The sequence below is a fragment of the Sceloporus undulatus genome, chromosome 6 (assembly GCF_019175285.1).
Source record: "Sceloporus undulatus isolate JIND9_A2432 ecotype Alabama chromosome 6, SceUnd_v1.1, whole genome shotgun sequence".
NCBI classification, from domain to species: Eukaryota; Metazoa; Chordata; class Lepidosauria; order Squamata; family Phrynosomatidae; genus Sceloporus; species Sceloporus undulatus.
Window position 1 is genome coordinate 150466708 of NC_056527.1, and position 23317 is coordinate 150490024.

General features: G+C 42.8%; 1 protein-coding gene across 15 annotated transcripts in view; it reads right to left on the bottom strand.

Moving 5' to 3' along the window:
• LOC121935598 (neuronal acetylcholine receptor subunit alpha-7) overlaps positions 1-23317 on the bottom strand; it is a 43537-nt gene that overhangs the window by 8813 nt on the left and 11407 nt on the right. For 10 of the 15 annotated variants that reach the window (XM_042477285.1, XM_042477287.1, XM_042477290.1 and 7 more), the window contains exons 2-5: positions 17860-17904; positions 12552-12661; positions 2636-2715; positions 1364-1531 (exon numbers count right to left, since the gene is read on the bottom strand). In XM_042477285.1, the coding sequence (XP_042333219.1) occupies positions 1364-1531; positions 2636-2715; positions 12552-12661; positions 17860-17904 (403 nt within the window). The remainder of the gene's footprint in view (positions 1-1363; positions 1532-2635; positions 2716-12551; positions 12662-17859; positions 17905-23317) is intronic. The other 5 variants (XM_042477300.1, XM_042477296.1, XM_042477299.1 and 2 more) reach the window with 1 other exon arrangement.

The following is a 23317-nucleotide window of genomic DNA, read 5'->3' on the forward strand; positions in this document are numbered from 1 at the left end:
GATTTGCAACCGTATCTGAGGGATTTAGACATACAAGTGGGCCTTTCCTCTCTAAATCACCTAAGGGATTAGCCAAATCTCAGCTAATGCTCCTTTAAAAAAAAAAAACACAACATTGCTCACATTATCAACCTTTAATTCTCATAAGGATGAATATGAATCCAGGCCTTTGCATGATACAAGGGTTCCCAAAAAGGCTTAGCGCAATTTAACCAGTTTGATCCACGCTGTCCGTTTTCTTGGTGTTTGTCTCGTCCAACTTTCTCTGGCCTACTTCCTTCCCATAAGGGTCCAGAGGGTTGAGCATCATGGAAGTGTTGAGAATTTGACAAAGATGGACCAAATTCATGGTAGACTGCATCTCTCTGGGGATCAGGAATGATTTCTAAGGGCTTCCAGAGCAAGAAATGGGAACCCAACGGCCTATGTATGGGTCAGAGTTTGTATAAGTTACATTTTGTGGACAACAAATCAGACAAAAAATGTCCAACTGCTCGCTTCCTTAGGGGAACTTATGCAAGCATAAGACACTGGCAGGATTCAAGCCGCAGTGTTATGGGTCCTAGCTGGGGTTGTTTATCACTAGGTTAGACTGGTATTACTAGCCACAGTACTTTCTAAAGTAGGTGGACTTCAGTTAAGAACATAAGAATCTTGGTGGAACCAACCACATGTCTATTCTAGCCCAGCATTATTTTTGGCACAGTACCCAACCAGTTCCTTATGGGAAACCGACTGGTTGGGCATGGTTGCAGCTGCAACCTCTCTTGCATTCCCTAAAAATGTATACCCAGAGGTTTTCAGCTTCTGTTGCTGAAGGGAGTACATAGTCCCATCCTCCATTTAAAAAATGTCCAATTTCCTTTTAAAGGAAAGGGGAATTCTGCCACCATTGTGTTTGGTGATGCGATTCACTGGCACAATGCTGCCATCCAAGACAAGGGATTTGGAGCACAGCTGGTGCATTAATCCACATGGGGAGTGTTGCGCCATCAACACTGATGCAGGAACTGAGCACTTATGTGGTTATATAACACAGTGGTTCCCAGCCTTTAGTCCTCCAGATGATTTGGACTTCAGCTCCCATAATCTCTGACTATTAGCTGGGACTTCTGGGAGATGAAGTTCAAAATACATGGAGGATCAAAAGTTAGGAACCAATGCTTTATAGCACAATGGCCATGATTTGGCACAACAGCTAAGGGCCATGGATGGGGATACACATTGACATGAAAAGTATTCTGTTGCAGTTTGCAATATCTGCCCCTTCAGATGCACATCTTTATCCATTCCATGTCTGAAAGTCGATCTCTCCTGCTGAACTGAAGCAACCATGTATAAGAAGAAAATCCGCCAAGCTTACCCACTAAATCCCACTCGCCATTCGAAATGTAGCCGGAGATTTCAGCTTCCTGCATTTGTAAATCCAGGGACCATCCACCGTAAGTCCAGGAGCCAAACTTCAATTTACATTTCTGGACATCAAAAGGAAACCAGCGCACATCTATGGAGCAAGAACTCTTGAATATTCCTAGGTGGGAGTTCAGGATGAAATATAGATGAGTAGCTACTTCTCAGCAATTCACTTTTATATATACATACGTATATATTATTCCTTAGAGGGAAACACTTCAACACCCTGACATTTAAAACAACTGATCTGTTTTGGAGGGTTTCTAACATGCTGAATGCAGAATCAGGTTATCAACATTGCTGTTATTGTGTAGAGTATCGTTTGAAGATTTGTTGTTGTCACTTTTCACTCGACTTCTACGACTCTTTTTTATTTCATCAGGCACCAAGGTTTACAGCTTTTCCTGCAGGAGAATTATTTCATCTATCCCTAATGCTTATCCAGAGATATTTCCAAAAGCTAATCCCACAGTTAATATCTCAGATCACTTGAGTCTGCAGGTATGGGACTGTCACATTGCATGATGATTTGCAGTTCGAGCTGATTCATGCTTTGAGGGAATTTAGCACACTGAAATGATCTTGCAAAAGGAAATGCCAGCCACACTCCATAAACCTCAGGCTCAGAACACGGATTCTGACAACTCATAATACTTGCCTTCGATACAAAAGCCAAACATTATAGCCTTGCATTTTTCAATTTTTTAATCCAAGCCATGGAAGAACACCACGTTTCCTTCATCTTATTTGTTGTTGAGTTAGGGCTGACTGACACTGCGGCAACAAAAATGGGGACGGAGGACAATATTTCTCCCTCGTTCCTTTCTTCATGCCTCTGGGCTGGAATCCTCTTGCTGACCTACACTTGCATAACTAAGTGTTGCATAAGCATAAGTCCTATCTCTGCCCAAGGAGGTATCCACTATCTATTTCTGCAATACCTTTCCCTCCAGCTGGTCAGTGATAGTAAGATGGTACCAAGATGCCACATCACCCCAATCCAAAAAGTCAGTATTTAGAGGGCACCAGAAGAGATCCTTTGTGCCATCGATAGTCTTGCTGAGGTTGCCCTCCCCAAGCAGAAGTAAGCCAAGGCCAGAACCCTAGTATAATTACTTCATCGGTGCCGTTTTTATAACAAAGCTCCGTCCGTTTTAAAGAGGATTTCAGACACAGTATCCCAGGGAATACAATTTCCCCAGAGGTCCTGAAAAATTCTTACCTGGGGGAAGATACTGACAGTATCCAGAAGAGTTGACCAAAACATTGGTATGAAATGTGGCATCAAAGCGCTCGTCTGCACTAAAACAAGAACAAGGGAAAGCACAATTATCCCATCAGTTTTCAAGCTTGGTTTGCTTTACGATAATGAAGGAAAATGCTTCCCCTTTGGGTCCCAAGCTGTGGTTGCCATAATTGGTGTGCCATCATCTAGCAACATCTGGAGACCCAAATTTGGAAGTACCTTATATAAAATACGTTGACTGCAATCCCGTGGGTGACATATTTGTGTGTATCATGGACAGGGACGTAGCCAGGATTTTAGGAAGGGGGGTCCAGACTAAGTGCTACCATTATAATGGGGCTTGGGTGCAGCAGCGCAGCAGCACACACCATTCATTTTTCTAATGGAAGGGGGGGGGGGTCCAGACCCCAAGATCCCCCCCCCTTGGCTACGTCCCTGTCATGGAGTTACATATGTCTTGAAGGCACACCACAGCAGACATAGGAACAAAGCCATTGTCTTCTACTTACTGGACATGGGGTCCATATTTTAGCTTCCACCTTAAGAACTGGGCCCCAGGCACTCTGTGCATATATGTGTATGTGTGTGGGTGTGCATTCACATTATGGATGATGGTGGGAAGAAAGAACCATTGGTTCTCACATAACGTGTGTGCATGTGCACATGGATTATGGATGGCAAAAAGAGAAAGAACAATGAGTTCACACACAATGCGCATGCATGCACACAAAGAGAGAGGAGAACTGGGGCTCAGATCTTAAGCTGTGGGCTTAAATATGGTCTCCATGTCCATATGAATAAGGGATTTAGAGCAAAGCTTCATCTAGTGACCTTAGGGCACAGGAGGTAGAGGCTGGCTTCTTGCTAAAAAAAATATATGAATAAACACAACTCTCAACCTCTTTGTTGCTTTCCATTTTATTTTGCCTTTCTGCTGAACTCACAGTTAAAGTAGCAGGGCTCTTTCAAGGGCTTCCTTTAAAAGCCTCTTGAAAGTTGGTTGTTCCGTTTCTTCCTTCCCAAAGCAACATAACACAAATGGTACGGAACCATTCTGCAGACATGTGCCCAGGCAATCCCACAGAAAGGAAACCAGGATGGATTTATGAACAGTTTGCAAACAAAGCTAAGCACAAAATCCAAAACGGAATAAAGTTCCCAGCTGTCGCTCTCTGATTTCTCAAGTTGCCAGCAGAAGGCTTCCAATATTGCATTTAATAAATTTGTCAATCTCGGAGCATGGCTTGCATTCGAAATCAGCAGCCAGGGAGAGTTAAACACTACAGCTGTCAAATGCTACAGCTGTGCCTGCAACCTTGAGGTGTATGTGGCCGCAGAGGACTGGGAACAGAAAATGCTATTCGCTGGCTCTTGTCCCCTTGCCTTGCTTACATTTACAGGATGAGACAGGCTACACTTTACAATGGTAGCTTGGTAGGCAGTGATGGCTGGTGCTCACTGATGCTCTTTGGGAGGGAAGTTTGGGGTCACCAGAGGCAAAACCAACAACATAATGGCAGAGATCCTGCATCACAGGCTGCAATGCCAAACTTTATGATGACAGAGCAACACTGCTGACACACTACACAGTCATGTTAGAATCATAGAGTTGGAAGAGACCCCAAGGGCCATCCAATCCAACCCCATTCTGCCATGCAGGAAAACACAATCAAATTCCTCCTGACACAGTGACAGATGACTATCCAGCCTCTGTTTAAAACCTCCAAAGAAGGAGACACCACCACATTTGGAGGCAGGATATTCCCTCATTGAACAAATCTTACTCTCAGGTTCTTCCTAATGTTGAGATGGAACCTCTTTTCCTGTAGCTTGAATCCATCGCTGTGTCCTAGTCTCTGGAGCATCAGAAAACAAGCTTGCTCCATTCTCAAGATGACATCCCATCACATATTTAAACATGACTATCATGTCACCACTTCACCTTGTCTTCCCTAGGCTAACCATACCCAGCTCCATAATCCCCTCCTCGTAGTGCATGCTTTCCAGACCTAGAGAACTTCAGCACTGTGCAACAAGAATCCAGCAAAGATGTCCTAATGCACATGATGCTCTGCTGCGCAACATGGTCTTCCACTAAACAACAGGTCACTACAAAAGATGGCGATATTTTTCCAACCAGGTGTCGGGCATCCATGACTTTCCAGTGTCTCCATTCTGAATTACTAGTGCCCCATGATCTGTTATGAACGTCTCCCTCCCCTGCGTCATTTTGCAAGAGTAGCCAATCCCACAAAGTGCTATCACTGCATATCGCAACCATTGCACAACAGTCGTGCTGCTTATCCTGCTTGTGCATGGGTCCCAATAGTGCAGCTGTCACAACACTCCCCTGCTGGCAATGTGACCATTGAGCAACAGCACAGTTCTAAACTGCACAAACATAACTTGGTTTGCATTGTCATAAATTACCAAGAGAATGCCAGGTAAAGATTGCTAATGCCCTTCCTCTTTTGAAAGTCTAATTACACCTTGGCTGGAATCCTGTTTTTGACGTAACATGTGTATAACTCAGAGTTATGTGTGAGGGTATGTCTTCTTTTGAATGGGATGCAAAAAGCCATTCGCTCGCTCTTAATCCAATACCTAATCAAAAATCTCCTTCCCAAGGTAGCTATTAAGTCCCAGAGAGAGCACTTCTGAAGCCATTATTATGTCTGGACAAAAATGTTATCTTCTGTGCAGCAATTGCTGTTTCCTGCACAGAGAATATGGCATTTGGGAGCAAAACAACCACATGCAAATTTTTCATAGAATAAAAGATTCTTGTCAGTCCAGGATTCTTTGCATCAGAGTTTCCCTAACACTCAAGGAACACATTTTTGGGCAATTTTTTTTTTTTAGCAAAAAGTCTTTCTTTTCTTATTCTGTTCCATTAGTAGGAGTGAATTCAGGCTTGGGTCATTTCGTCAGGCTTTCTTCAGTAAGAATACTTACTGATAAACTGATAAAGAAGCTGATCAAATGGCAAATGAAAAAAGTTGGCAATGGCTGAGGAGAAGCGAAGGGAACGTGCCAAGATGTCTTTTTAGAATGAAGCATATGTTTAGTTACAAGCCACCACTGCGCTTTCCCAGTCCACCCACAGAGTGTATTTAGTGAGGCTGAACTAAGCAAAAATCTTTTCTGCTATAAAGTATAGCCCTTCTTACATATCACCCAAGTTGAAAGGAAATTCTAAGTTCAAAAGCAGAATATGACCCTGACAATTTCTGTGGAGGAAAACAACTGAGAAGGGTTATTTCCCTCAAGTCTTGCCTGATATCTAAGGAAAGGTCCATAGTTCAGTGGGTGGGCAGAGGCTTTACAAATGGAAGGTCCTAGGTTTGATCTGCAGAATCTTCAGGTAAGACGATTCTCCAGCATTTGCAAGTACAAAATCATTCCTCCACATGTGTGGGAACAATGATAGTAAAAATGATAACAATTACAATGGTCATAATGGCCTTACGTGTGCACAACAATGAATTGCCCAGTTTTACAATGTCAGTATTCTTCTAAGGGGTTCTGTCATGACACAATATATCCATGTGTCCATTTTGCAATGGTACACAGTGGAGTGACTGATGCACCACAACCTAGTGTCATGTACATCCATCAATGCTCTCTGGCGTGCATCAGGCCACCAACTAGGAACCACCAGAGCACAACAGAAGCACCTGATGGACATCAGAAGTGCCAAATGTACAACTTGCATCCAAAGTATCTGATGCTCATTGGAGCACTCTTGCCTTGATATGCCTCTTTGCAATTCACTACCAGGGTTTTGTTGCCTTTCTGCAACCAAGGTAAAGGTAAAGGTAGTCCCTTGACATGAATGTCTAGTCGTAAGTGACTGTAGTGGAGTTACTAAGCCAAAGAGCCAGTGTTGCCTCAGGATGTCTCTGGTGGTCATGTGGCCGGTATGACCGCACTGAATGCTGTTACCTTCCCACTGAAGTGGTACCTATTTATCTACTTGCAATTGCACATTTTGGAGCTGCTAGGTTCGCAGAAGCTGGGACTGGTGATGGGAGCTCACTCCATCATACGGCATCCAGGCCTCGAACTGCCAACCTTCTGATCATCAGAACTTACAAAACATATGGGCTCATCTACACTGGCCAGAATGCTCCAGGCTGGCCCCAGAGTATTCTGGCCCCCAAATTCCACCTGAATTTACCTCTTATCTTGTTCTCTTCTCCTACTGATGATAGGAGGTTACCTTCCCGTGCAGCCCCTGTTTGCTGCCTGGCACCGCAACTGAGGTCAAAATGAGGCACCCGGCCATGCTACTGATGCTAGGCACTTGGTTCTGACCTCACAACACCTTGTGCCCACAGAGGTGGCACCAAACAATGAACAGAGACCACAAGTGAGTTTGTAAAATGCTGTTGAGGGGGACGAAGCCCCAAACCAGAAAGCAAAGGTGTAAGTATCTCAGCTGCTCATGTGGATTTTGGAGTATTTCAGATTTCAGAATTCCAGTTAAGGGATACCCAACCTGCTTCAGCACCATCCCCACTTGTCTCCTAAAACCGGGACTCAAGGCAGCTTGCAATTTTTATAACGAAAAATACAAAGTGAACATTAACATGGAATCAAACTATACACAAGCTATTCATTAAAACAATTCAAACCTACACTTTAAAAGGATAAAATGCCATTAAAAAGATAAAAGGCTATTTAAAACAGATCGCTTTAAAACCATAAAGCACCCTTTTGCCCATTCTTTCAAACCTTTCTGTTTTAAAAAGCCTGTCAGAATAAAAAGTATACTGACAGATATGGTCTGTCAGGTATCCTGGATCTGAGCTTTTACAGTCATAGCCAGCACTTTGAATTGTACCTGGAAACAAGCTGACAGCTGGCGGAGCTATTGTAACAGGGGAGTAATATACTCTGTGTAATCTTTGCTAAGATTAAGTAGAATGCACCTGTTCTGAGCATATGCTGACCTTCCTTGGACTTAGAAATTTGTAGAAGCCCTTTGTTTGTATTTTTATCCTTCCAAGATTCATAAATGCAGAGGCCATGCTTTCAGCTTGCATGCTGAAGCCCTACACTAGGATCTGTCTCCTTGACAAGCAAATCCAGCTGGCACAACAATGGACTTTTTCATCCCAAATCATTGAACATGAAACGCAGCATGGAGACAGAGAGATGCTCTCTCAATATAGACAGCAAGCAAAGTGGGTTTGTCAGGGCTGAGAGAGGGAGCGCGCAGGTGGTCGAGAGGATGAGGAAAGCAGCGACAATAAGCGCAGCGTCTCAGCTTCGCACAATGAAAACACATTAGGCATCACCACCAGCTGTAACATGAAACATCAAGAGGACCTGTGTGAGTAAGGAACAGCACAGCAGCTGAAGACACTGGCTACTTCAAGTAGGAATGAAACTACTACCAACATAAAGAGATGAAGGCAGACAATCTGGTTTCTTTGGACAGAGCAGGGATGTGTTTAATCAACAGACATATGGCAAAGAGAATTGAAGCCTCTCACAGGCACCAAGGCAACAGAGTGCTGCATTGCCTCTATGGCAGGAGAAGGCGTCTGACCTATTCAGGGAGTTGACCAAAGAAGCAGAAATGGAAAAGACAGATGCCATGTTTGTTTATCCTTCCAGCATGGATGGTGTATGTTGAGAATGGCAGAAGCCACAGGAGTTTGGAAGACTATAGTTCTTGCTCCAGGCTTGGCACAGTCCCTCCTGCGGAGCATCCAACTAACTCTGCCTCCGGTCTTGGAAACATGTTGCGGAGAAGATGTGGAGCATCTGCTCTTAAGCCGATTAAGCCCAAGTGGTGCAGAGAAGTTGAAATGGTCGGGTGGAACGGAGAATGAGGACAGGCAGAACTTTTCAATCTGTGATCCTGTTTTTAGCAGATGTAACTTCCTTGAAGGCTGCACTTCTATTAGCTGAAGGGTGGCAGCACCCAGGACACGCCTCTGCAAATGGATCCCTCACTTGCGCAAGGGTTAGTGAACAGTGGTGCTTTTGCTAAGCATGGATACATAAGAAACCTATTAAGGATGGCCTGAATGGCATCAGAAGCCCCAACTAAAGTAGACCTGTTGAAGGTTGAATCCATATTTATGTCACTCTCATTGATTCAATGGGTCTACTCTAGTTGAGAGTACAGTAGGCCTTTGGGTTCTGCGGGGGTTTTATTCCAGGACCCCCCCCCCATAGATCTAATAATAATAATAATAATAATAATAATAATAATAATAATAATAATGTATACCCCGCCTTTTCCCGAGGGAATCAAGGTGGGTTTCAGAATGAAAATCCATGGGTCCTCAAGTCCCAATATATATAATTGACTAAACGGTGTCCTTATATAAAATGGCAAAATCAAGGATTGCTTCTTGGATTTTTAAAAAATGTTTTCAAGCTACGGATGCTTGAATCCATGGACACAAAACTTGTGGATATGGAAGGTTGCCTGTACCAACAGGATTCAGTAAAGCTAAAAGCAGGAGGGAATATATTTATGCGCCACAAAAACTGAACAGCATTTCATTCCGCTTTCAAGGGTTTCCACAGATTCGGGAAGGAATCTTTCCAGTCAATCTTGGAAACTTAGGGCAGCCTTGGTTTTCTTGACTGAATCAGTCCATCTGTAATGAAACCCTTCTCTTCCCCTACTACCTTCTATTTTTCTTAGTGTTATTGTTATTTTTTCAGTGAATCATGCCATCTCATGATATGTCCAAAACACTGTACAGCAGTCTATCTGCGCACCAAATGCAAAAGTCTGCATATATCTTCCCAGCTGAAGTCTGCTTCATGAGCCTGGATTCAGATTTCCATGCAGTGTTTTTACGAACTGTGTTTTTACTTCTTACGTACCACCCACTTCGTTCAATGAGTCCTACTTCTCAGTTAGTAGGCAGAAGACTGCAGTCCTAACCTGATCTCTCATTCCCAGAAAGTAAGGATGAATGAGAATTGTGAAGCAGCCTCCAACCAGCACCCGTGGCATTTGCTCTTTTATCAGAAGTGACATGTAAAATAACAGGCACTTTTGATCTTCAGCCATTCAAAACCAGTTGGAAGGGGAAAAAATATTATAATAATCTTCAGTAAGGAATGAAGACTCCGTAGGAATCAAGAGCTGTGCTGCTATGGAAATTGAATTGCTAATGAGAAGCAAGAATCCATTTAAGCCTGTAGAGGCTACCAAAGGGGAAAAACAGGAGGAGAACCAAGCTCAAAGTGCATGTTGTTCTAAATTTTTCACTCCAGCCCAGATGAGACCAAAGTTTTGTGTTTTTTTTTAAAAAAAACACATCACAAAGCCAAAATGCCTGCCCAGAATGTATAATCCTTGCGAGAGGCTCTTCTCCATGCTCCAATATTATCAGAGGAACCCTTGGTGAGAAGAAGAGGCACGTCCTTTTTGGTGACCGTTCCCAAGCTTTGGACATGTCTGCCACAGGAGACCAGACTTTCTCCCCCTTTTCTCATCCATTTACCATCGTGCAGAGATTTTTGATTTACGCAAAACTTTTGCAACCCAAGCCCATTTGCTCCTGAACTTGGTAAAACCCACAACAGGTGTATTTCAGGTTAAATTTGGCATAATGTGTGAAGAGGAATGCAGATGTTGCACGGGGAAAAGATGAAAAGCATGTGCATTTTCAGGGTTTTAAAAAAATACAGTCACAGATTGATGTGAAAACAGGGTGGAATGGATCTGAGTGAACACATGCCAAACTCTAAAGGCATCTACAATGCAGCATGACACTGTTTTAACTGTCATGGATTCATCCTATGGGAAACTGGGATTTGTAGTTTAGTGGGGCACCAGCATTCTTTGGCAGATAAGGCCTGTAGAACTACAAATCCCAGGATTCCATAGGATGGTGCTGCCGCACTTAAAGTGGTGTCAAACCACATCATTTCTACAGTGTCGTTGGTCACAAAGATTCAGTCAGGAAGGATCTGTTTTGATGCAGAAGGTCTCAGGTTCAATTCTCATTTCAATTCAGATCACTCAGTTGGTCAATCTGCATTTCTGATCATTTCTGAATCTTCACTGCAGAGCGAAAACAGGGTTGTGAGAAAACACACAAGTCAAGTATTTCTATAGTTTTTTGTGGGTTTTTCGGGCTATGTGGCCATGTTCTAGAAGGGTTTAATCCCTGATGTTTTGCCAGCATCTGTGGATGGCATCGTCAAAGAATGCATTCTCTGCAGATGCCAGCCACAGATGCTGGCGAAACATCAGGAATAAACTCTTCTAGAACATGGCCACATAGCCTGAAAAACCCACAAAAAACTATGGATGCCGGCCATGAAAGCCTTTGAATCTTTTGCACTCTTGAAAACCAGAGTCCCCCTCTTTAGCAGCTGGCAATGGAGAGAAAGGAATGTGAAATGTTTGAGAGGTTGCATGCCTTCAGCTTGGCAGGTTGCAAGTCATGTGCTGCCCACCTTGCTTGCTTGCATTGTACATGTAACTACAACCCATCCTTTGAATTAGGCAGGAGTTGGTCAACATGTTCATTTGAGAATTTCACCTTACATTTTGCAAACAACCGAGTGTCAATGGGGAGAAGGCTAGGGCAGGAGAACAAGCGAGTGAAAAACAAAATGACAAGTGACCTGGGAATATTTAAACATGCTGTCTGGCTTAATCCTTCTCTCTCAGACACAGTCAGCAGGCAACAGCTTCCATCCAGCACATAAATATCAGTCCCTGCAAATGGGTGCAGTTGGCCAGCCAGCTTGGCAAGATAAATGGACACGGACAGCTGTGAACACTGAACATCATTTCGAAAGGGCAGCATGCCAGCAAAACAGCAGGAGGTGAGCACACAACTTTGGAGAAGGGATGGCAGGAGCTCTTGAGCGTCTTAAAAACAAGAATGGCAGACTGTAGAATTATACAATCTTAGAGTTGAAAGGGAACATGAGGGTCATCTAGTTCGGTCCCCCAACTATTCAAGTAAAGCATTCCTGATCGAGGCCCATCCATCTTCTGTTTAAAGATCTCCAAAAAAGGACAGCCTTTGGGACTCTCCAAGGCACTCTGTTCCACTCTTGAACAGCTACTACAGGCAAGAAGTCTTTCTCAATATTTACTCCGTCTGTGTATGTGTATGTTTGCGCCTTCAAGTCGCCCATCAATTTAGAGCAACCCCATGAATTTCATAGGTTTTTCTTAGGCAAGGAATAATTAGAGGTGATTCTTCCCATTCCTTCCTCTGAAATATCACCTAGCAGCACCTTTTATTCCTTGGTGGTCTCCCGTTCAAGTACTAACCAGGGCTGACCCTGCTTAGGTTCTAACATCACACAAAAGCTTTTTTTTCTGTGCCGAAAATAGGGTTTTTTTGCTCAGAAACCCATGCCATTTCTTACATCGAATAATCCCTCTAACACAGGGATTTTGCATGTTTGAATATGGGGAGAATACACTAGAGAAACAATACACATATTTATTTCAGTCAGTGACCAGTAAAAAGGGAGCAGAACAGGACAGATAAAATGCAATGCAATACATTAAAATTAAATGTGGAGTTAAGGACAGGATTAATATAAAACATTTGTGTTAATAATTTTTAAAAGCAATGTAAAATGATAATACCTTTAATATAAAGACAGCATCCTATGCCAACAAGCCATTGCTCCCACACAAAAACCACCTTAATCTCAGGATACTACCAAATAGTTATGGTAGTTTTCTGTTTGCTGTAGGAGAAAATGAATATTTCTCTATTTTAACCCAGAAAAATATTCATTTTCTCCTAAAGCAAACAGAAAACTACCACCATTATTTGTCCCCATGTGCAAAAGCAGTACAGTTGAGGATTTATTTCATATCTATCTATCTATCTATCTATCTATCTATTTGACATATATTTACATAAAGTGAGCCTACCTGTTATATAGAAGAATATCTGGCTTCCATATCTGTCCATCCGGAAAACGGACATTTTTCACCCCAGGATAGTCCGACATATTCCACTGTAAGTAGTAGTCTGTCCAATACTTGAACATTAAAAAGAAAAGCGAATAAAAATAGGATCACCCAGGATTTCATTTCAGCAATAGCTTGCTCTCCCAGCAGCATGTCCCAGTTTCCCCAAATGGAAGTATTACCTCGGTCTCTCAAAAAGCAACATTTCCCTTATAAACATAAACCCTTTACAGATGGTGGGCATTTAGCTACCTTAAGAAGTGGGGAGGGAAACAAATTGGAAAGCATTAAAATTGCATTTTTAGGTCACCCAGTTGCACACAACGGCCCGGAAAAGAAATTTCGGTGCGCCTGTGACTTATAGTTCATGCTGCCTCAAGCATAAAATTGGACGATTGCATTTTTTCCTTTATAAAGTCTACGCATTTCTCCCAATTACATTTCTCTTTAGAGCCGTAACTTGGATAGTTCCTTTTAGCCGAAAATGATTAGACTGTAATAACCGATTAGAAGCACATTAGGTTGGGCGGCTAAAGGTCTCTCTGTTGATAAGAAACGTGAGCAAATTCTGCTTTCCGAAGGAACAAGGCCGGTCCAAGACTGGAAAAAGCGTCTAGTAATAGGAGGGGGAATATCATTCTGTTCACATAAACCCCTCATTAAAAATGAATTTTTCCAAGTGTTTGAAAGCTAGCAGGTGAGGAGTTCACATGTCCATGCAAACCCCTTGAATAGTGAGTTTGCAGTGCATTTCTTCACTAAACGCATAGGCTGAGATCCTACCCTGAGGAAACGGAGCATAATTTTATGCTCACAAAGTTACATGACAGCTGCGCCACACTGCCTTGTTAGTGGATTGCAACACTCAGCAACCCAATGCACATCTGCATGCACAATGCCCATCTGCGTGCACAACCATGTGCAATCTGCAACCATGTGTAATGCACAACCATGCACACACAGGCATTTCATTTCCACAATCAATGTGGCTATTCTGCATCCGATATAAACATCTAATTGCTTCCATGGGGAACTCACACATACATAAGATACCAACAGGCTATAACTGACTTATCGAAGAAATAATGTCGAAATAATTCTGTTTGAAACCACTTTAACTGCTATGGCTCCATCTTACAGAATCCTTAGATTTGTACTTTTGTGACACACCGACCCTCTTTGGCAGAGGAAGCTAAAGACCTTGTAAAGCTACAAATCCCAGGGCTCCATAGGATTGAGCTTCAAGTAGTGTCAGACTGCATTATTTCTACAGCATAGATGCATCCTCAGTCAAGCATCAATGAAGACATGGCTCTAGACTTGGATTCCGAAGCTAGAGAGGCTCCCAAGAGCACCAAAGAACTGAATAGAAGAAGAGTGTCAAGAAGGTAGATTTGGAAAGGAGCTCTGGTTTTTCACTGGGTGATTTGCAGCAGATTGACAAGGCTTTCTGGTTAGAGTCCCAATGAGCCAGTGTTGGAAACATCCTCATGGAAACAGATCTATATGCCTATCAAACGTATGAATATTCAAGGTGAGGTGGTTTTCTTCTCACAACTGGAGATGTGAAAAAGCTGCAACTCCTTTGGAGGCAGCAAGCCTGATGAAATTTCTTTCCATTGCTGGGTATTCTGTGATGAAAAGCAGAGAGGGGAAGATTTCATGCTTACAAGATCTACTTTCTTTTGCTTAATAAGAGCCTGATGCAAAGGGGGGGGGGGCAGAATGCCTACCTTGGTTGTGCAAAGGTTTGGGCTTTCTCAGAGGTTAGGTGAGATCCCATGTGCAGCCAATACATGCACAAAGAGACCCTTCTTTCTTCCTGTTGACTTGGTGCATGGGAAAGTAATCCACCATTGCACAAGAAGGCAGCTCAAGACTTTGGCACTCTTTGGGCAAACAGCTAGACAACTCTGGTGTCCAACATACGGTAATTCAACCCATTACTGATTGAGATTCTACACCAGGGTTGTGCAGCATAGATTTCATGTGTAGTTACACATTGAGGGTGCTATGCAACCCTTTTGTGGAATGGCGATGTTACACCAAATGTGCAACTGAATGTCTGGCCAAACTTTTATGGGCATCCACCTGTGCATGTATAATAGCATCGCATCCACAACTCGACGTGAATGCAGGCATTCCACATCAAACAAAAATGTCCAACCATTTCTATAAGGGAGCATAAGATTCAAGCATGCATAAGATTCAAGCAAGACTCTGGCCATTATTTATTTTAAAGCACAGATAATGCCATGTGTACTTTGGCCTTACAATGCTGTCAGGGCTTGTTGTTGTTGTTATTGTTGCATCCATGCTCACTGCAGCGTTGCAAACTGGCCACCTTAAGGGAGTGAGACAAAGAACATGAGGCAAGCTGGCAATCCCGTATTGATCTGAACTCCCCAGCCGGCCTCCTCCACAGGGTCAAGTGGAGAACACCTCGTGTGAGTTTTCCTTCATTTTTACATCAATGCGCCAATCATTTGTTCTACCTTTGGAGAGTCACACTCTTCCAGGAAAATGATTGTTTCGCTCGTCTCCATGTGTGGAAGCCTCATTATGGGCCACATTGACCTTTTGTGCAGCTCCTGCCTGACCATTAGCTATGCCTTTGCAACTCAGCATGCTGTTTACCACACTGTCAAGCCAGCCAGTGATCAAAGTCAGGCTCCCGCGTATCCTACGGCTCTACAGATGTCGGTTGCTGGAGGTAGACTTGTGTCAGGAGACCCACGGTTATCTCTTTTCATTCCCAATGTTCTTTGCACCGATCACCACCGCCATTAATTAAACTGAGTCGGTTCTTTGCACACTGCTATCACAGGTTGACAGTGGCAGCTGGCAGCTCCCAGGTCTGTGGGGCCATGAATCCGCTCCAGGGTTTAGTGCAAACTTTTATTTTATTTTATTTTCCAAGACAAAACAAAAATACATGAACACACAACATACAAACAACTGAATACACAACATGCAAAAGCAAACAAACAGATACACACAATAAGACAATTAAAATCTTGCATGTCTAAAAAGACGCCTATTCATTAGTTCATCTTCTTTTCTGTATATCTTCCTTTAAATTAAAGATTGTATAATGTTTACACTTCTTGTATCCACAGTTTTACTATAAATTTATAATATAACATGAATCATACCATAAATTGATGAAACATTAACTTCTCAGTCTTAGTCTAATTCCCCAATTTATTCTTTATATCTTTAAGTACTTTTTCCCATCCACCCATTTTAGTTTTCTTAAATTCCCTGTTTAACTTTTTTGACAGAATATCTGTTTCTAACATGTCTATCAATTTAATAATCCATTCATTAATTTGTATATCTTTTTCACTTTCCAGTCTCTGGCAGATATCAATCTAGCTGAAGTTAACATATAAAAAATTTGAGACTCAAAAGGACAAGCCATATGGATTTGCCACCTCTTTGTGTACCATACTGAGTAGTATGGCTACGTTTTATGGCCCAGTTGGTTAGAAGGTTTTTGCTCTTTTCCATTTCCATCTGGGAGTCCCAAGGATCATCCCACAAGGAGACAAAGTATAAAGGGGGCTATTTGTTTTCAGTCTTGGGTGAAGTCAGAAGCCAAAATTTTACCTAGACTCCTCAGAATTACTAGCATTCTGAGTCCACCTTCTCTGTGGTTTTCCCTCTGATCTGGACTTCTGGTTTCTGCATTGAATGGTCCCCATCTTCTTAATATCTATCCCATTTAACCATTTAATTCATTACTTCATGTGCGAGAGAGAGAGAGTGTGGTGAGTGCTTGTGTGTGTGTTGATGCCTCGTTTATAAATAACCTACCATTCATTTGGAAACTGCCTCTGGAGCTTTGTGGGTTTGGGCCTGTTTTACAAAAGCAAAGGATCTTAGCCAGACATTACCCTGGCATTCTCATTGAACTAAATCAATTTCCCCATTGAATGCAAGTTGCGGGTGCCTCCCCAGCACCCCCTGAAATTTCGGTAACAGAGCCTCACCCCTCTCATCTCTGAAGATAAAGGGATGCAAAAATATATCACTGAAAAAAATATCAGTCTTTCTGTACACTCCCAACTGCAGATGGCCATGCCCCACTCTTGACAATTTCTGCCCAAAGGCAGATGTTTGGGGAGCAGTGGTGTCACCCCTTTAGTGCGGTCCATTTGCAACAAGTGTGGCAACATGAACCCTTGGCTTGGCCAAGACTGGTGGTTTTGATGCTCTCAAGTTCTCTTTAGAAAAGAATGGAAACCCATTTGAGAACAGGAGCGCTCCATGCATCCACTGAAGTGTCTGTAACTGAATGGATGGTTCAGCCTGGTTGCCAGGTTTTGAAGCTCAAGGGAGCTTAAAACATGACTTGGCAGATCAACAGAGAGAATGCTAAATCACTCGGAGTGGGGAAGACAAATATGCATACGTGTAGATCTTTCACTTGGAGAGCTCTGGATCAGGTCCAGCATGGGAGATAAATAATCTTGAACAGCCCCATCCTTAATGGGTCCATTTTGTAGATATTTCTTTTTTTAAAAGAACCAAGCATAGTCTCCTCGACACGCTATGATTTCTGGTCCGTCGGGGCTTGAATAATTGGTTTTAGAAACTTCGGCAGCTGTTGCCAACATCGACACCGATGACAAACTGAATTAGCATCCCTTTTCTCTGTGGGCTTTGATTTTTCCAGAGGAGATAGGCACTGAATGCTATTGACATGCTGAGATTGGTGCCCTCCGATCCAAAGAATGGCAACTGATCAGACACCGAACAATAACCACTGCACAATAAATCTTTGCTCTGAAAGTGGAAGCCATCTGGATTAAGTTGCTCAGTGTTGACTGTATGAGCGAGGATAAAAAAAAGGGCAGACTGTGAGCTGCATGTGGCCCTTCGGATCCCAAAGTGTGTCCCCTGAAGCCCCAGACATGAAAGGTTTTTTTAATGCATGCCAATTTTCAATACTTCTTTAAAAATCTGAATACTGGCCAAATTCACCCAAAACCAAATATAAAGGTGGCAGTTTATGTCCTCCAACTCCACCACAGCCCTCTACACACACATCCCCCAAAAAGTCTGAAAATCAGCCAAAATGACACCTGGAAACGTGTTATTCATGTGTCATTTCCAGCACTCCAAAGCATCCTAATGGAGCCCATGGGAAAGGGGAAAGTCCTGATTCTTCATAAGGACTGTTTATAATAATGTTCTTCTCTATTGAAAAAAAACATGAACACAATCGCCTTTGCAAAGCATGCCTTGGAGCTTTAAAACTCACCATGTGAAGCCAAATGTTGGTGGTTAAGACTTGGTTCTTTTCATCCTGCCAAAGGAAAGGAGAGAAACAAATCAAGGCTGGCCCTTTTCTCCCCCGCTAAGTAGTTATAATGGCTATAATGAAGAGGCAGTATAATAGCGATCTCCTTGCTCTGGGTTCTTTAAAATAACTTCACACTCATAATCAAAGGATTTCCAGTAAACGCGTTATAGATTCTCTGTAATAACTTTTAATGGCCAGTTTTGGATATACGGCACTGGGCAACCTCAGCGACCGGTCCAACCATTTGGATGCCCAGAGTTGTGCAAGAGACTCTTTATTTCCTCTAGAGGAGATCTGGGGAATTTATTCTTTTCCTAGGACAATGAGAAAAAAAATCAGGCAAGGACTGCAACTGATGCTGAAGGGAGCTGAAGCCAATGGAGGTCCATTTGGGAGTTGGCCGAGCCCAAAGTGGTTGGAGTTTGCAGGATTTGACAGCAAATCTTGTGGCTCTGTTGTCACAGGCTTCATCTACATTGTAGAAATAATGCAGTTTGACACCACTTTATGTGCTGTCGCTCCATCCTATGGAATCCTGGGATTTGTAGGATTTGTGGGACTGACAAAGGTCACTAGCCTTCTCTGCCCATAGGGACATAGCCAGGATTTTAGGAAGGGGGGGGGTCCAGACTAAGTGCCACCAATATAATGGGGTTTGGGTGCGGCGGCGCAGCAGCATGCACCATTCATTTTTCTAATGCAAGGGAGGGTCCAGACCCCAAGAACCCCCCTTGGCTACGTCCCTGCTGCCCAACCAAACTGCAAATCCCAGGATTCTGTAGCATTGAGCCATGACAGTTTCAGTTGTGTCAAGCTGCATTATTTCTCCAGGGTAGATGCACCCATAGAGAAGTGAATCCACTCTGGGTTTTGACATCAACTGTAAAGCCTCGATCCAAGGTCCTTAACTCTATCCTCAACAATGGCTCAGCACTTTGGATACCTCCTTTAAAGCCGAGAATGGTTTTGCTAAACCGCAAACATAGAAACAACCAATGGTACTCTTATTTTGCCAACTCATCTACCTTATCCCTCTATGCTGCCCCACCCTGCCATTTTTATTTCTTTACCACTGCATATAAAACATGACCATAATCAACAAGTTCTTCATTCCTTTTCTAGATCAGGTAGTAAGTGAACCCTTAGGTCAGGGCTGTGAACTCGGTGTCATTCCTAGTACTCTTGGACTGCAACTTCAACCATCCCTGACCATTGGTCATGATGGCTGGGGTTGATGGGATTCCATATCTGGAGGGTCACAGATTATCCACTTCCCTCATCCTTAGACTGAGACCATCTTCTCTCTCTCCAATATTAGATCCGTGCCTATTAAATCCACACAACTCAGGAGAAACTAGGAACATCTGTAGATGTTCAGTAGACACAAAAGTGGAGAAGAATTATGTTTAGTGCTCATGCATCTTCATTCTGTCATATCCAATGGTTAAAACCACTAAGAGATAAAAATTTTGCTTTGATACATTGTTATGGATCAGTCTAGTTCTGGTTGCTGGTCACTGGTTACCATTCCATCTTGTTTTTATAATAGTCATGCATTTTCTTCATGAAGATCTCAATATATATTTGAGTAACCATTTTAAAATGGATTTGCTTTCAAACTGTGATTTCTAAAATGTGTTTCATATTTATTAACATCAAGTAACCTCAAGAATCAGTGTGATGCAGTGGTTTGAGCATTGGATTATGACTCTAGAGACCAGGGTTCGAATCCTTGCATGGCTATGGAAACCCACTGGGTGAATTTGGGCAATTGCCACTTTCTCAGCCACAGAGGATAGCCATGGCAAACCCCCTCTGAAAAACTATGCCAAGAAAACTCTGTGATAAGTTCACCTTAGGGTCTCCATAAGTTGGAAATGACTTCAAGGTACACAGCAACAACAAATTGTGGTGGACCAAGAATGAAGTAGTGGTTTGATCATTGAACTACAACTTTGGAGATCAGGGTTTGATTCCCTGATCAACCATGGAAACCCATTGGGGGACCTTGAGTAAATCACATATTCTCAGTCCCAGAAAGAAACCCTGGTAGATTCATCATAGGGTTGCCATACGTCAGAAACGAAGCCACACAACAACAACAACAACAAACTGTGGTGGAGGATTTGAGAAATGCAGAACCCAGGGGAAACTATGTTTCACTAATGGCTGGATGGTGTGGACTATACAAGTTTATGTTGGAATCCACAGATATCAAAATCCTTGAAATATTCCTGCATGGTGGGGGGGGGGGGGGGATATGTTGATGTCAAGCCATGAATTTGCAAGGAGGGCAGAATTTCCCATGAAATCATCGCAATCTTTGGTCAATTCTGACCATACTACCTACTAGTCAGGTCCAGTCTCCAATCTCAAGAGCCTTACGGTCACCATAAATGGGAACCAGCGTAAAGGCGCACAAAAAACACAACAGTTAGCTGGATGCAGTGCCTATGCTCCTGTCTGAGTTGGGATTGTGTCCACCGAAGTTCATAGGCTCCATAGCCAAAGTCGATCCATCACCAGTAAACACAGCAGCCTTTCAGCCAAATAGTTATTTAAGAAGCTTGGTAGGAATGGACTTGCTTTCTCCGCCCGGCTATCACCGCGGAGGCATTCATTAGTCATTATCAGTGTTGTTTCCTTGGAGGCTTTGTTAATAATGGCTTCATAAAGGTGTTGCTTGTTACTGCAGCGATTCAGCGCAATGCCTCATCAATGTTAATGGCAAGGCTATTACTTGCAAGCCATACAAACATTTGTGTAGTGCATCAGTCGAGCGACAGCCCATTTTTTTTAAAAGCAAGTAATGAAAGTCCTGCTTTGGGGGTGGTCATTAATCCATTATTAAGCTTTGAACATATCCACCTGCCTCCTGGAATGAACACTGAGATAGGAAAACTGCAGGCCAGAAGACAGAAAAGATGTACCAAAAGACTAATGCATCTAAATCCTTCATTGCAAGTGCATATGTGGGCTGAACCTGAGAGGGAGCATAAATGTGGGCTCACAGAGTTTCGTGACGTTTCAGCATTGCTGCCTTGTTCATGAATTGCAACGTTGCACAACCAAGGTTACAGAAATAATGCAGGTGGACACAGCTTTAACTGCCATGGCTTCATGACAAGGAATCCTGGGATGTGTAGCTTGGCACCACAGCTCTATGACAGAGAAGGCTCAATATCTCACAGAACTGCAGATCCTATAATTCCACAGCACTGAGCCATGGCAGTTAAAGTGGTGTCAACCTTCATTATTTCGGCAGAGCAGATGGAGCTCAAAGGTGCAACCAAACACACATGGGCATCTACATGCACATTGTCCAATACTCAAAATGAATGCAGATATGTCACATCAGTCAAAAATGTCCAAAACCACTTCCCAAGGGGAGCTGATCTCTGTGTAAAACACAAGAGCCTGGTCTTGGGTTCCTAATGAAGTAGAAATCATAAACTCATAGAAATCGGCCAGATTTCTACACTATATAAATAATGCAGTTTGATACCACTTTAACTGCCATGGCTCCATCCTGCAAAATCCTGGGATTTGTCGTTTTGTGAAGCACCAGCACTCTTTGGCCAAGAAGGAAGACCTTGTAAAAAAAATCCCAGGATTCCATAGGATGGAGGTAGAGCACTCAAAGTGGTGTCAGACTGCATTATTTCTGCAGTGTAGATGCACCCTGACATAAACAAATGCATAAAGTCCCTAATAAGGCAACTTGTTGGGGCTGGGGTTTACTCCAGGGATATCAACCATAAGAGGGAGATACAGATTGCGTGACTTGAGTACCTGTCCAGATACTCCTGGCTCAGGATTTGAGAGAGACAGAGAGAGAGAGAGAAAGAAAGAAATCCTTCTGAATCTGCACTAGCTCTTAACACGCTCTCTCCACAAATGTCAAGAAGTGCACCAAAGGGGAAGGAAGGAAAAGAAAAAGCATGTACTTCTCCTTGTTCCTGAATTGCTAATTTGTACACTTTGGCAGAACCCACAACAGAGCGAGAGTGACAAGGAAGCAAGTTTAGGAAAATGCCTCTTTTCTCCCCGCTTGTATAAATTTTTCTTTTTTAAAAAAAGAAAAAGAAAATCAGAGGGCATGAAAGAGCATTTTTGTGGAAATAATTGTTCCCCCCTGGATTAAAGTGTCAAAGATGCTCATCCCGAAAACACATCTCCTGGGCAATTTTCACTCGGCCATAAAAACAATGCAGCCTGCTGACAACAATCAGGCTTCTGCCTGAGAGGGAATGCTTCTGCAGGCTTTTTCTCAGACTAGTTTGGTCCATTTCTCATCAAGGCAAAAGAAAGATTGGCATCCCTCTGCCTCCAGAACCTTTGCTCCTCGCTGCTGCGTTTCGGAGAGCTTCATTTGGAAACAAAAGGACAGACTCAAAGTTCTTTGGCAGGTTTCCCCTGCCAGACAATGAATATGATGGGTATTTTTCTTTTCATTCCAAAATACCAGTCCTTCATATTCCCAGCAAATAAGATGACTCACGACTTTATAAATAAAATGAAATACAAAAAATCATGAATATTTGAGTGGTTGGTAAAGGAAGGGGGCTGACAGCGGCACACAAGGTCTGAATAGGGAGAAAGGCTCGTAAAACTGTCTTCCAAATGCCAACTTACATTTTATCCCTTTGCCACATGAAAGCAGCAACTGCTTCTGTTGCAAAAAGAAGGATGTTCAGTCTGTGGGGGCCATCCTTCCAGTGATGAGCCTCTACATATTGATAATAACAATAACAATAATAATAATCATTTATTTATATTTTCCCGCCTCTCCCAGATGGATCGAGGCAGGATTTAAGAAGTTCCTCAAGCAGTCACAAAGTTTGCCAGGTGGAATCTAACAGAACTTTTGTCCTACTGATACATCATTGAGAATATAAGGTTCCTTCTAAAGCTTGATGACGCAATGGAAGAAGATTTTTTGGAGGCACCCTCCTTGTAGATCATGATCTATTGTTATAGCTATAATGGCTGGGACTCTGTTAGCTGCGATGCCATGGGTTAGAATTACAACCTTGTAAACTAGAATGCAAAGATATAGATGTGTTAGTCTATAGAATCAGTATGTAGAGAGATCTTGTAGCACCACTGAGACTAACTGAAAGAAAGAAGTTGGGAGCATGAGCTTTCGTAGACTTAAGTATGCTTCCTCAAATACATTTGGGAATACTTCCTCCAAATCATAGAATCATAGAGTTGGAAGAGATCACAAGGGCCATCCACTCCAAATTCATCTGAGGAGGTCAACTTAAGTCTATGAAGGCTCATGCTGCTAACTTCTTTCTTTCAGTTAGTCTCAAAGGTGCTACAAGATCTCTCTACATCAGTGGTTCTCAATCTGTGGATATCGACCCCTTTGGGGGTTGAATGATCCTTTCACAGGGGTCGCCTAAGACCA